The sequence below is a fragment of the Spermophilus citellus genome (assembly GCF_964194105.1).
Source record: "Spermophilus citellus genome assembly, chromosome: 6".
Classification (NCBI taxonomy): Eukaryota; Metazoa; Chordata; class Mammalia; order Rodentia; family Sciuridae; genus Spermophilus; species Spermophilus citellus.
The window spans coordinates 79,904,956-79,918,235 of NC_138187.1; the positions used below are offsets into that span (position 1 = coordinate 79,904,956).

General features: G+C 38.4%; 1 protein-coding gene across 1 annotated transcript in view; it reads right to left on the reverse strand.

Annotated features, from left to right (window-relative positions):
• Positions 1–13,280, reverse strand: part of LOC308651262 (uncharacterized protein C10orf67, mitochondrial) — a gene marked incomplete at its 5' end in the record, with an annotated part of 122,852 nt that overhangs the window by 88,914 nt on the left and 20,658 nt on the right. The window contains 2 exons of the mRNA XM_081298192.1: positions 967–1,114; positions 7,249–7,404. Coding sequence (XP_081154318.1) covers positions 967–1,114; positions 7,249–7,404 — 304 coding nt within the window. The remainder of the gene's footprint in view (positions 1–966; positions 1,115–7,248; positions 7,405–13,280) is intronic.

Here is a 13,280-nt window from a genome sequence, read left to right on the forward strand (position 1 = left end):
CCTAGCAGGACTGTGACCTTCACAACTGCCCTTGACATTCACCGCTTTCTTCCTGCTGTTCAGACGGCTGGTCAGATAGGGATTAAGAGGTAAATTCAAGATCCGAGTGTGGCTGAGAGCTGAAAGCTATTCATCAACACTAGCAGTGAACATTTTGCTGTTAGTCACAGCCAATACAGAATGCTTTAGCAGGTGTCACTTTATAACTCAATAAGAACTACCAAAACCTGAGAAAGTACTACAGAGGAGAAATGGAGTAATGCTGGTATGGCATAACTTTATACTAAAGGAACCCCATACCATATCTCATTTGATCAATATTTTGCTATAAATTTTGTATCCTTGCTCATTACCTCCTTCTTTTCATATCAAAGATTAAGGGTGACATCATAACCATTAACTTAAGTACAAAGACAATAGTTAAATGAAAAAAGTACTTTGAAGCAATCTAACTTTGATCATGTAAATGCAACTTTTACCAATATTTACAGTAGAAAAAGAAGGGTATAAAGTGTACCCATGAGCATCTGATTTGAAATTTGTACAGAAAATTGAAGATAATTGAGTAGTAGCACTTTTTTAAAAGAGCTATTTCTCTACAAAGCATATCTCAATAGGTATACTTAAGTATTCAAACACTATAGTTCAGATAATCATTTAAGCATGTGAGATAAATCAGTAAAAGTTTCTGTTTATCATATTCCTAAGTGAGGTAGAATACTGGTGAGCATGTTATTTGCAAAAGCCAATATGTGGCTTGAAAATAACACCCTGAGGTAATAAGATGGGGATCAGGATTACAAGAAATCTTTTTCCCCAAGCCTGGAGTCCTATCTTAAAGCAAAAGCAAAGATGACTATCATGTTGATCTTTTAAATGAAAATAACCAAACGAACGTATGTGTGGGAAGGACAAACTTAGCTATGAAGTGCCCAATTTTTCTCACAAATGATTCCAAAATGTTACCTAGTACTGAATTTTCTTTGATATTGAGTCGAATTTCTTCTTCCAGATCTGCAATCACTTGAAGCAGTCTCTCATTCTCCTGTTTGTACTCTGAATTTTCCTTTTCAAAGGTTTGTCTTGGAGAGCTGGTCTCTTTGGCAAAGAGGTCCTGAAAGATAGGGAATTCCATATTTCTAAGCAGGGAGCCGAGGATTTAAATATGCAACACGGGGACAATACTGATACAGAAAGAGCTATCATATAATTTTCTGAATTCTATTACACACTTATAATATGAATAGTAAAAAGGAAGGAGACTAAATAGAGCTTGCTGGAAGAAAGGCTGCAGTACATTCTGTACAAAGCCCACAACACATGGGGACATTTTATTGACAGGAATAATGCATATCATACTGTTTGTATGCCCTCATCATTCAGGTCAATTCACTATGGAGGCTGTGTCCGGGGAGGCAGCTGGGGCCCCTCCACCCACACTTCCCTCTGTGTGTCTGAAGTGCTGTCCGCCTGTAACTAGGCAGGCTGGGGAGACCGCGGACGGGCAGCGCCAGGGGGTGGCAAAGTGCAAGGCTATGGAGGGGGGCTTGTTGCCTTTGTGGCATTTCCCAGTGTCAGCGCTGCCAGTGTCTTGAGGAGCACATCACATGTCAAAGTGGTGACGTTTTCAGGCTGGGAGCCGCATGGAGCCCATCAGGCGCACGGATATCCACGCAGTTGGTTTTCTGCTTGGTGGAGGAGCCACCCAGAGGCAATTCATATTCTGAACATTAACATGGCTTTGCATGCCTGTCACCCGGGGACTGTGCAGGCGTTTAATGCTATTGAAGACTTCGGTTTAAATCTCTATGCAAACAGTGATTACCTTGTAAGAAGGTTTCAGGATAACTTACAACAAAAGACTTTAAAGTTATAGTTTTAGTAAAGCAAACTCATTTACATTTTTATTATGTGCGTCTTTTGTTTAAATCTTGCCATGTCCATTATGGGAGAGGCTTTTTCTTACGCAACAGAAGCTTATTGGGACAGCCACTCTTTTTTCCCCTCTTCTTCTTGTCTGGTTCAAAGCTATTGAAAACATCTGAATATACTTCCTTATGGTTGTCTAGATTTTACCACCACACATTAAAAAAAAATTAAGATGTAATGGATTGGGGAGGCTGATGCAGAATTTAATACTTCATCGGGGCAAAATATTAAATCAGTTACATAATTTCAAAATATTAAACTCATGTTATTATGCTAAGAGAAAGAAAAGTCTACAGACTTTGCTTCAAAATTACTACAGTCTTAAAATAATTTTGAATTTTAAAGTAATCTACAGGTGAATTTCAACCCTTTTACAGAATTAATTCCTTTTTAAAAATTAATAGTAATAAAACATCTGCTCAAAAACAAAATATTCCTTCTAATATACTGGTTTTCTTTTGGAACTCGACTCTTATTTAATTTTAGAGATATCAGGAAGTAAATTACTTAAATGTTTCCCCTGTATCATAATGTTTCAAAAGAACAATAATGCTTGAAATGTTTTGTAACACATTAATAAACCTTTTAAAAAACCCAGCTTACTAAGTTATGTACTTATATATCAGAGTTAGTGGGATTTAAAATATGCTGAGTTTTGCACTAAGCTCAATTACAAATATTCAAAGTTTTTTTAAAAAATATTTTTATTTTTTAGTTCTCGGCGGACACAACATCTTTGTTGGTATGTGGTGCTGAGGATCGAACCCGGGTCGCACGCATGCCAGGGGAGCTCGCTACCGCTTGAGCCACATCCCCAGCCCCTTCAAAGTCTTGATTTACCATTTAATTTAACTTATTTGAGCCCAATTCATGCTTTACAAATAAATATTACCAAGTCTTGTAGGTAGTTAATAAACAACATGGTGTTCTTAGTGAAGGAAGAACCCTCCCCAAATAATAAAAGCCACAGCAAGAATCCCAGTCATTAACTTCTTGTCTCACACTGCTCAACTTGAGATCATCACAGAATGTAGTATAGATGAAAAGGATTTTTTAAAAACAAACAGTACTGGCCTTAATAGAGTTAAACATACATTTCCTAATAGTGGTGGATTATGAAGCTCTCCAGTGGACAAGTATCCATTATAATAAACTAAAGGAAAACTATTTGAAGAAATCAAGATGAATTGTAAAATGTACAACTAGTGCAACTAACCCCTAAATGTGTTATCTAGGAATCTCTCTGTATTGAAAGCAAGACCCAAGGAAAACACATTAAATTCAAGGGGTTTTCCTCCACCTATCAGTGTACAACCACCCTCTTTTTTGATGAGGGTAACCTTTAGCTCTGTCCCCACCATCTGTCAGCTGTAGGAACTGCAAGTCATTAACTATTCAGCCGCCCACAGCAATGAGGACACTCATTAGCAAAATGAACAAAGGGATAGTTCTGGGCTGCTATGGTTCTCTGTTACACTCTTGAGTGGCAGGTTTTGTGGTGATGTTTCTTCTGCCATCTGCCCACATCACCAATTTTGGTTTACTTAAACCACAAGATTCCTTTTTAAAGTAAATTGCATTAATAAAACAAGGTTAAGATGGATTGTGATCCTTAAAAGGTGGTTGATTGGTTGTAGCTATTTTTAAGTCACATTGTACTCTAAGAGAAACTGTGGGTAATCCAGGATCCTTCAGGAGTTTTAAATGTATTAAGAAATTTGCCATTCTCAAGTTTTTACTATCATACTATGAAAACTAGGACTTCAGGTGGTAGTCCATACACTATTTCTCTTGTGAATATTCACAAAATAGACGGAATTCTGGTTTCTAGGTTTCAGAATCCCAAACTGAATCTTGAAAGAATCATTTCTAAAAATAGTTGAAAAAAATTGAGAACCTTCCTAGCTAGGGAGTGGTCTGCTGAACAGTAGCCCCAGTAGCACCTGAGAACTTTCTGGAAATACAGACTCTCAGGCTCCAGCCCGGCTCTGCTATGTCAGAGTCCATATCTTAACAGCATCTTCAGTGATTCATATTAACAGTAGAGTCTGGGAAGTCCTGGTTCAGAGCACTTTATGTGACTTCTCAGCAGTTTCCCTTCTGTGATATTGGCATCTCAATTCTTCAGGCTCCATGTACAATACTTGGACATCTCAATTTGATGCTGGGGGAGGAGTAGGGTTCTAATGTATGCCTATGTCTCATTACAGTCACAGAGATGAGCAGGTGCTTCCTCAATGAGTGACAACCAGGAAAGTGGCACACTGGGGCTGCGCAGCCCTGCAGAGCTGCTGGTCTTGATTGACAGCTCTGTTTCAAAGTTGTCAGCAACGAGCAGACATGTTCACCAAGGAAGGGAGGGTGTGTGATGGATCATTGGTATTTGGGTAAGGAAGAAAAATGACAAGTCTGTTCAATGCAGCAACTCTGATTGAAATTAAAATACACATGCAGTCACACGCATGCACACACATACTCTGACAGTCTAACTTCCTCTATAATTTCTCCAGGGGATTGATTATTCAAGAGACGGCATGGTAACCTACAGCAGTATGTAGCAAGGTCACACGGTTTTCCATAGATTAAAAACTGTAAAGTGCTTTCCCCGAATGAAGTTGCTCTCAGAAAAAAATTCTATGTCAAGAATTTTCTCACCTGGAAATGAGGGTTCTATAACTTGAAGAGCTTCCTTTTCTTATTTCCATTTTATTTACAATAGAATTTAAACTGTTTAAAAAAAAATTTTTTGTATCAGGTATTGAACCCAAAGGGCTTAAATACTGAGCCACATCTTTTTTCGTTTGTTTGTTTTTTGGTTTTGTTTGTTTGTTTTTGTTTTTGAGACAGGGTCTTGCTAAGTTTCGTAGGGCCTCACAAAGTTGTTGAGGTAACTAGCTGTTTATTGAACTTATCCTTTCCTATTACAGTTTTATCAGATTTCTCTCAGAAACAATCTAGGAGAGAGATTATGACTACAAATTAACTATAAATTACCTATTAACTGTACAACTACTTATGTAATTTATTAGTAAGAACAAACTAGGTAATTCTAGATAATAAAATAAAGCTTGCTTATTTCAGGTCTTTTCAAGTTATTTCCAGTGCTGCTTTGAAAATTTTAATTGTTCCTCCAAATTCTGTGTTCCAAATTGAATTGCACATTAGATTTAGGTGGAGTCTCAAGGGGATTTTTATACCACTAGAGGGGGCAGTTGTATAAGATGAAATTTCAAATATGGAAGATACATCATGTAGAACTTAAGTGGCAAGGAATTTGAGGAAAGTTTGCTCTTAGATTTTAAAAGGTATTGTCTGTATATTCATTTGCTAAAAATTCTGATCTACTTTTGTGGCCTTCAGGTCTAGGTTTTTGAAATGCACACTGGTGTGCTTTGAATTGCCCAGGGTCAGGAGACAGGGCCACACATTTTGTTGAAAGTGATCTATAACCTGACTAATTAGAATTACCCCAACCTCACAAATCTTAGAATGTTTACAAAAATTCTGGTGTGAACTCTTTGGGGGAAAATTATTGTGGAATACCAAGGTTTTCTGGATGCCATTGTGATCCACAGGACAGACTGATTGCACCTGAGTGGGTGCAGGATCCCACATGCTGTTCCTATGGAGCCACTGTCCATCCTCATTCTTACCCCAGAACATCTAGACAGATCAGGTAACCTGTTGAAGACAGCATTTAAAGTTGTAAAGATTTCAAGAGTGTAAGGGACTCTTAAAGAATTGAGACATTCTCAATGTCCAGAGGCCTATTGTTCAATACATTTTATAGAACAAAAGCCAGATGCTTATAAGGGTGTCTATATCTCCCCACACCAACTAGAACTTAGTTTTTAATCTTTCTTTAAAGCATTCAAAACTATTTGCGTTCAGTATTGCAGGTACCCTACCCTAACTCTACCTTAGCTAGGTAGGTATCACCTTGTGTTTCACACATGGGAAATAAATAAACCAGAATTTTTTTTTTTTTTTTTGCCACAGCTAAACTTGATATCTTTGCTCAAGGCAGAATTAAAAGTTATTATAGTTTTTAGTCTTTTTCATTAAATTATTTTCTCCAAAAAATAAGAATAGATGTAGGCTGATGCAAAGGTCAAAGAAAAATAAATGCAGAAATTGGTTGTTCTGCTTACTCCAAGGCAAGCAGGCAAAATGCTTCCTCATCTGCAAACTGAGCTGTGAGGATGAGATACCATTGATAAAATATCTGGGACCTGCTATAGGTTGAGCTTCCTTGATCTGAAAATCTGAAACGCTACAACTCTGAAAAATTTGAGCATCAACATGATGCCAAAGTGGAAAATTATATACTATGGAGCTTTGTTTCATGCACAAAATTATTTTAAAATATTGTAGAAAATTACCTTCAGGCTATGTGTATGAGGTATATATGAAACATATAGTTCTATCCTTAAGATGTATATACAAATATTTCAAAATCCAAAACGTCTGAAATCAGAAACACCTCTGGTCCCAAGCATTTTGGATAAGGGAGACTCAGTCTGTAGTTTGGTATTCAGTATATTTTTATTTCCCCAGGGTTCTGAAATTTCTGCTGGACTCTCCCAATCAAACAATTGTTAGCTTCTTGCTCTTAGAACCTAATAATAAATCCTTCTCTGACTCTGGGTTATGGCTGGACCTGAGATAGCTGATACCTCAGGGCTAACAGGAAATGGAGAACTTATTCTCAGGGTCACACTTTCCAAAGTCGTTAACAATTCTCCTTTTGGACAGGAGTTCAGGATCTCCTTTCTGCTTTCTTACTGTTTCCATTTTTGTTCCTGATCAGTACTTTGTCTAAGCAATAAAGCAGCTCCAAACTCCCATTGAGTTAGGGAAAACTGGAGGAGAGGTAATCCTATGAACTTTTCCTTCTTAATATTTTTTTATTTAAAGGTCATTCTATTCCAACTTGGCTTCCTGGAAGCCTCTGACTTCGGAAACTTAGCATTGTGTCTTTCCAACTATCTTGACTGCAAAAAAGGGTGGAAGTTTCCAAATTTCCACAGAAACCCACTCATATGCTCTTCTAGAGTGAAAATATTTTTGCAATCAGAGAATCTATGATATTATTTATATTTTCATTGTAAATAAAAATTGAGAACAAGTATATTGCTCTTGTTTATAATTATGTGTTTTCTAGGATACGCCATTAAGCAATAAAGTGCTGAACTAGCTTATATTGTAGAGAGATGTCCAAGATACATCCATTCAATTTCATTCATCCTTAACCTAAGCTTTTAGCAATCTATGACTTCATTTCCATATATTAAAATTAATCTTTATCTTGAAACTTACAAGTTTTAGCAATCCAGCTTCTTCACAATGTTCTAGTTCTTCTTTCAATTCCCTAATAATTCGTTCTTTCTCTTTCAGCTTTTTTTCCAAAATATTCAGCTTGATATTTGTTGCATCTTGCAAAGCAGCCTTCTCTTCTACAACATCAAAATATTTCTGGGAAGAAAAAAAAGGCACACTATAAATCAGAAACTCAGCTAACACCACTGGAAACCATTTCTTATTTTATTTTAGTTGTTGTCTTGTGAAGTGATGTTATTTAAAAAATTTGAACACAATTTGTAGTAACTCTTTTTTTTACATTACAGCATATGCTAAAGAATCAGGCAATATAGCACAGCATTTTTCTATAAAACACAAAGCGTGATGTATTACTATAACTTTATCAGTCATGCAAATAATAATAGTAAAGAGAAAATGGCAGAATTGGAGCCTCTCCCCCCACACAGTGATATCCTCCTCAAAACAACAAGAATTTGGTAGCTATTCATCAACAAAAGTGCTTTGTGGGAGCTTTGTGACCTGGGTAGGATGTTGCACAGCCCTAATGAAGGCCAAGATGGAGAAGGGCTGTTCTGATAAGACAGGCCTATATCCAGATGGCAGGTTCACCAACCATGATTCTAGCAACTGACCCAGAAATGGCTTCATCCCTCTGTGGACTTGGCTACAACCTGTTTGGCCTTGGTCAAACCACCAGATCCATATGTCAAGGGACTTCAAGGTTGTCGTGCCTGTCAGTACCTCTGACAGGTCTACTGGACTCAGTTATGGTCATGAACCCTCATTCATCGTGAACATTAAGGAACGGCCCTGTAACTCAGCTAAAACCTCTCTCACTGTGGCTTGAGAGAAGACTCCCTTTCCCAGGGACCCACCAGCAGTCATGTATCCATGTCCTTGGAGTTAGGCCATTGACTTCAGTTCCATATCAAATTCTGTAATTTAGCCCAGTAATTTAACCCCTTTTAGCTGCCATCTGACAGCAACAGTCTCTCCTACCCAGGGAGAAAAGGCTCATACGTCTCAATCCCATTGGCTCTGCAACCCAGCTCCTTCTCAGTCCAGAACCAGATCTGTCCATCCTGAGATTTTTTTTTCAGACAGAAGTTTAGATCTCCTATCCAAATAGGAGACATACCATACATGCTGCCTGAGGCAGGTTCACTGATCTCAGTGCACTTGCATATTTTTTTAAGTTTTTATTTATTTATTTTTAAATTTTAAGTTTTATATATATCATAGAAGAATGCATTACAATTCATATTACACATATAGAGCACAATTTTTCTGAATCAACCCCATGACCTAGCTCCAGACCTACTCAGCCATGGTCCGGGGGCAGTCCTGCCTCCATAAGAACCTGGCAGAAGGCAAGTTCATCTCTGTCCATGGTGTAGGTCTTCAGCCCTCAGTCTCAACTATGGACCATGAAACATCCTTATAATTCAGCTGTAGCTCCTTTCAACTGTGGTCCAGGGGCAGTCCTACCCAACCAGGAATCTATCCAATGACCCAGCAGGAGCCTTCCAGGGACTTGAAGAGAGACACACTCATCTCTATACCTGGTAACAGACCTATCATCTGTGGGACCAACCACAGAACCTAAAGCAAACCCTTCACCCAGCACTACCCAACTGACCAAGGTCCTAGAGGCAGTCAAGTATTCTGAGGGACTAGGAAGAGTCCAAGTCTTCTCACGTCCTGGTAATAAGCCAGCCAACCATGAACCCTACTGAGGATCCAACAGCAGCCACATGACCTAACTGCAATTCCAGAGGTAATTCCATTACCTTAGGGACTCAAAAGAGAAAGTATTTATCTGCCAAAACCAGTCTATAAAGATTGGAAACACACATACCAACGTAAGGATACATAGATAATGAAGAATCAGATAAACACGACACTACCAACTAATAAAACTCCCTTCACTAAATCTAAAGAAATGGAGATCTACAAATTGCCTGGCAAAGGATCCAAAGTTATTGTCTTGAAGAAGATAAATTATACAGAAGACAACACAGACAAATAAAACCAGGAAAATAAATGCATGAGCAAAATCAGAAATCTAATAAAGAAAGAATCAAAAGGACTAAATAGAAATTCTAAAAACTACAATAACTGAACTTAAAATTACAACAGAGCTTCAACAGCAAGTTCAATCATGCAGGGGGTGGGGGGGGGAGAATGAAACTGAAGACAGGTTATTTGAAATTAACCAATCATAGGAAAAAAAGAATGAAAAGAGAGAAGAAAGCAGAAAAGACCTTCGGAACAATATGGAGTAAATGCAAATATGAAGTATCAAAATCTCAGAAGGAGAAAAGAGAAAAGTGCAGAAAGTTTCTTAAGAGAAACAATGGCTGAAAACTTCCCTGAATCATGAGAGCTTATGATAAGAACATCCAGATTCCTGAAGCTCAAAGGATTCCAAGAAATATCAGCACAAATAAGAATATTCTGAATCCCTATAATCAAATTCTCAAAAGTGAAAGCCAAAGAGAAAATTCTAAAAGCAGCTACAGAAAACAGACATGTCACATATAAGAGAGCTTTTATAAGGTTATTAGCATATTTCTTAGCAGAAATTTTGCAGGCCATGAGGGAGGAGTGGGGCGATATATTTGAAGAGCTGGAAAAAAATCAAAAGCCAACCAAGAATACTATATCCAACAATGATGCTGTCTTTTCAAAATAAAGAAGAGAGGGTTGGGGTTATGGCTCAGCAGTAGAGTGTTTGCCTCACATGTGCAAGGGCCTGGGTTTGATCCTCAGCAACACGTAAAAATAAATAAAATTAAAGAAAGAAAGAAGAGATAAAAAAATATTACCAGACAAGTAAAAGTTGAAGGAATTCATCACGAAAAGACCTGCCTTAAAAGAATGTAAAGGAAGTCCTATGAGTGGAAACTAAAGAGTGTTAAGTAACAACATGAAAACTTATAAAAGTGATTCCAACATGGCAGCGGGCTCGGAGAGATCAAGTCTCTGACCTCTTCAGCTGTGTGGGCATAGGGAGTCGTAAACAACCTAAATCTGTTTGCTCAGGATCACAAGGCAATGCTGAGCTGATGTGGATCTGGGGCGAACAGTCTGGGCCTCTCAGAACACACACTGAGCCCCGATCAGCTGAATTCAAGCTCCCATTCGCCTGCTTCCTGCAGACAAACAGCTGTGACTCAGCACTAATCCATCCAGCTGAAACAACTGGTCAGCCCTTCTCATCCTACGGAGGTAAATGCCTACCGAGCCTTCATAGGTAGTGGCCACAGGTTTGAAACGGGGCTTGGGAGAGACAGTAAGGACCCACCCGTTGCATTGGTCGCCCAGCAAAGGGAAACGAACTGTCGCCATTTGCAAGAGACACCACTATGGCAGAGAACTGATGTCATCAGACTGCGGCGGAGGAGATAACTTCATTGAAACCTACAGCTACAGGTGTGTAATCCCCTAGCCTTCCCTCTCCACACATGGGGAAACCTTAAGGGCCCCTCCCAGCTCTCCCGTAAGGGCCCCTCCCAGCTCTCCCGTGAGCGCGACAGCCAGACCGAGGGAATCAGAGGTGGCGCGGGACCCGCGGCACGGAACTACTGCTCCCACCAGGGCTGACTGCTAAGGTCTCTTGCACCAGCTACCAGGGGAGTGGCTACCAAAGGGCAAGAAAAATTCGCTGAGGATTCTCAGCCCCAAGCTCTACAAACTTAGGGTCTGAGGGAATGGCAAACTGGAAGAGTGTGCCCAGTCGTTCATGAAAACAGGGCTCCCGGGAGCAGCAGACCTGGCGTGTAGCCAGTATTGTGATGAGAGGCACCCGTGAGAGGGGCCTGGCTAGAGGAAAAGTGGGAAGTGAATAGACACAAGAGGAGGCCCTAGACACTCAGGATTGGAGACTCGCCCAGTCTGGGAGGAGCTGCTGCACAGTGATTGGTTCCCGCGTATTGACAGGAGAAACTTGGCCTGGTGGGCACAGTGCCACCTACTGGAAGAGAAGTCAATCAAACTCTAAGACTATATTTATTAGTTTTTTTTTTTCTTTTTTTCTTTTCTCTTTTTTTTGAATTGGGTTTTTCTTTCATTTTCATTTTTCTTTCTTGTTGTTTTTTAAAATTTTTTTTTACAATTTTTTTTAAATTTTTTTTCTTCTAATTTTAATTTTAATTTTTTTTATTATTTAAAAAAATTTTTTTTTCTTTTTTTATTTCCTATTTTTTTCTTCTTTTGTCTTTTCATTTCTCTTATCCCCCCTTCCTTGAATTCTACCTGCTTACTCTCAGTCTCTTTAGTGACTTCTTCCCTTCCCTTCTAATACCTTTCTTCCCAAGCACCAAATAAATTTATAGGAGTAAACAGTAACTCAGCAGTCAAACAGAACAAGAAGTAACATGAGCAGCTTCAAAAAGCAAGGAAGAAAAGGAGTACAAACAATGCAGGACAGCCTAAATATTCAGGAGGACCTAGAGTCATCAGAAAAATGGTCGTATAAAGAACTCAAGGAACACCTTAGACAGATGGAATGGAACCTTAAAGAGGATACAAGACAGCAAATTCAAGCAGCAAAAGAACACATTGAGAATGAATTACATAAACAGATAGAAGAAGAAGTTAAGCATCTTTATCAGGAGATAGAGATTATAAAAAATAATCAAACAATAATTCTAGAAATGAAGGAAATGATAAACCAAATTAAAAACTCAATTGAGAGTATCACTAACAGAGTGGAGCAAGTAGAAGCCAGAACGTCAGATAATGAAGACAAAATATATCATCTTGAAAAGAGTCTAGCCAACTCAGAAAGGCTGGTAAAAAATCACGAGAAAAACATCCAAGAGTTATGGGATAACATAAAAAAACCAAACTTACGAGTCATCCGGATAGAAGAAGGTACAGAGATTCAAACCAAGGGAATGAGAAGCCTGCTGAATGAAATAATTACAGAAAACTTTCCGGAAATAAAAAAGGAAACAGATATACAAATTGAAGATGCATACAGGACACCGAGCACACAAAATCACAGTAGACCAACGCCAAGACACATTGTTATGAAGATATCCAATATACAGAACAAAGAGAAAATATTAAAAGCTACAAGAGAAAGGAGACAGATTACATTCAGGGGTAAACCAATAAGGTTAACAAAGGATTTTTCATCACAGACACTGAAAGCAAGAAGGTCATGGAACAATGTATTTCAAACACTGAAAGACAATGGATGCCAACCAAGAATTCTGTATCCAGCAAAATTAAGCTTCAGGTATGACAACGAAATAAAAATCTTTCATGATAAACAAAAGTTAAAAGAATTTGCAGCCAGAAAACCAGCATTGCAAAGCATTTTGAGCAAAACACTACACGAGGAAGAAATGAAAAACAATAACCAAAACCATCAGTGGGAAGTGCCTCAGTAAAGATAGAGGGCGAGGGGAAAGATAATCATGGAGAAACAAACTAAATTTTTTTAATAAAAGGATAAACAATCAAACATGGCTGGAAGTACAAACCATATATCAATAGTAACTCTGAATGTTAATGGCTTAAACTCTCCAATAAAGCGACATAGGCTGGTATCATGGATTAAAAAAACAAATCCAACAATATGCTGCCTCCAGGAGACACATCTGATTGGAAAAGACATGCACAGGCAGAAGGTGAAAGGATGGGAAAAAATATACCACGCACACGGTCCTTGTAAGCAAGCAGGGGTGGCCATCCTCATATCGAATAAAATCGACTTCAAGACTAAGTTAATCAAAAGGGATAAAGAAGGTCATTATATACTGTTAAAAGGAACCATTCACCAACAAGACATAACAATTATCAATATTTATGCACCAAATAATGGTGCTGTGAGATTCATAAAACAAATTCTCCTCAAGTTCAAGAATCAAATAGACCACAACACAATAATTATGGGTGACTTCAACACACCTCTCTCACCATTGGACAGATCCTCCAAACAAAAGTTGAATAAAGAAACTATAGAACTGAATATCACAATCAATAACCTAGACTTAACTGACATATATAGAATATAT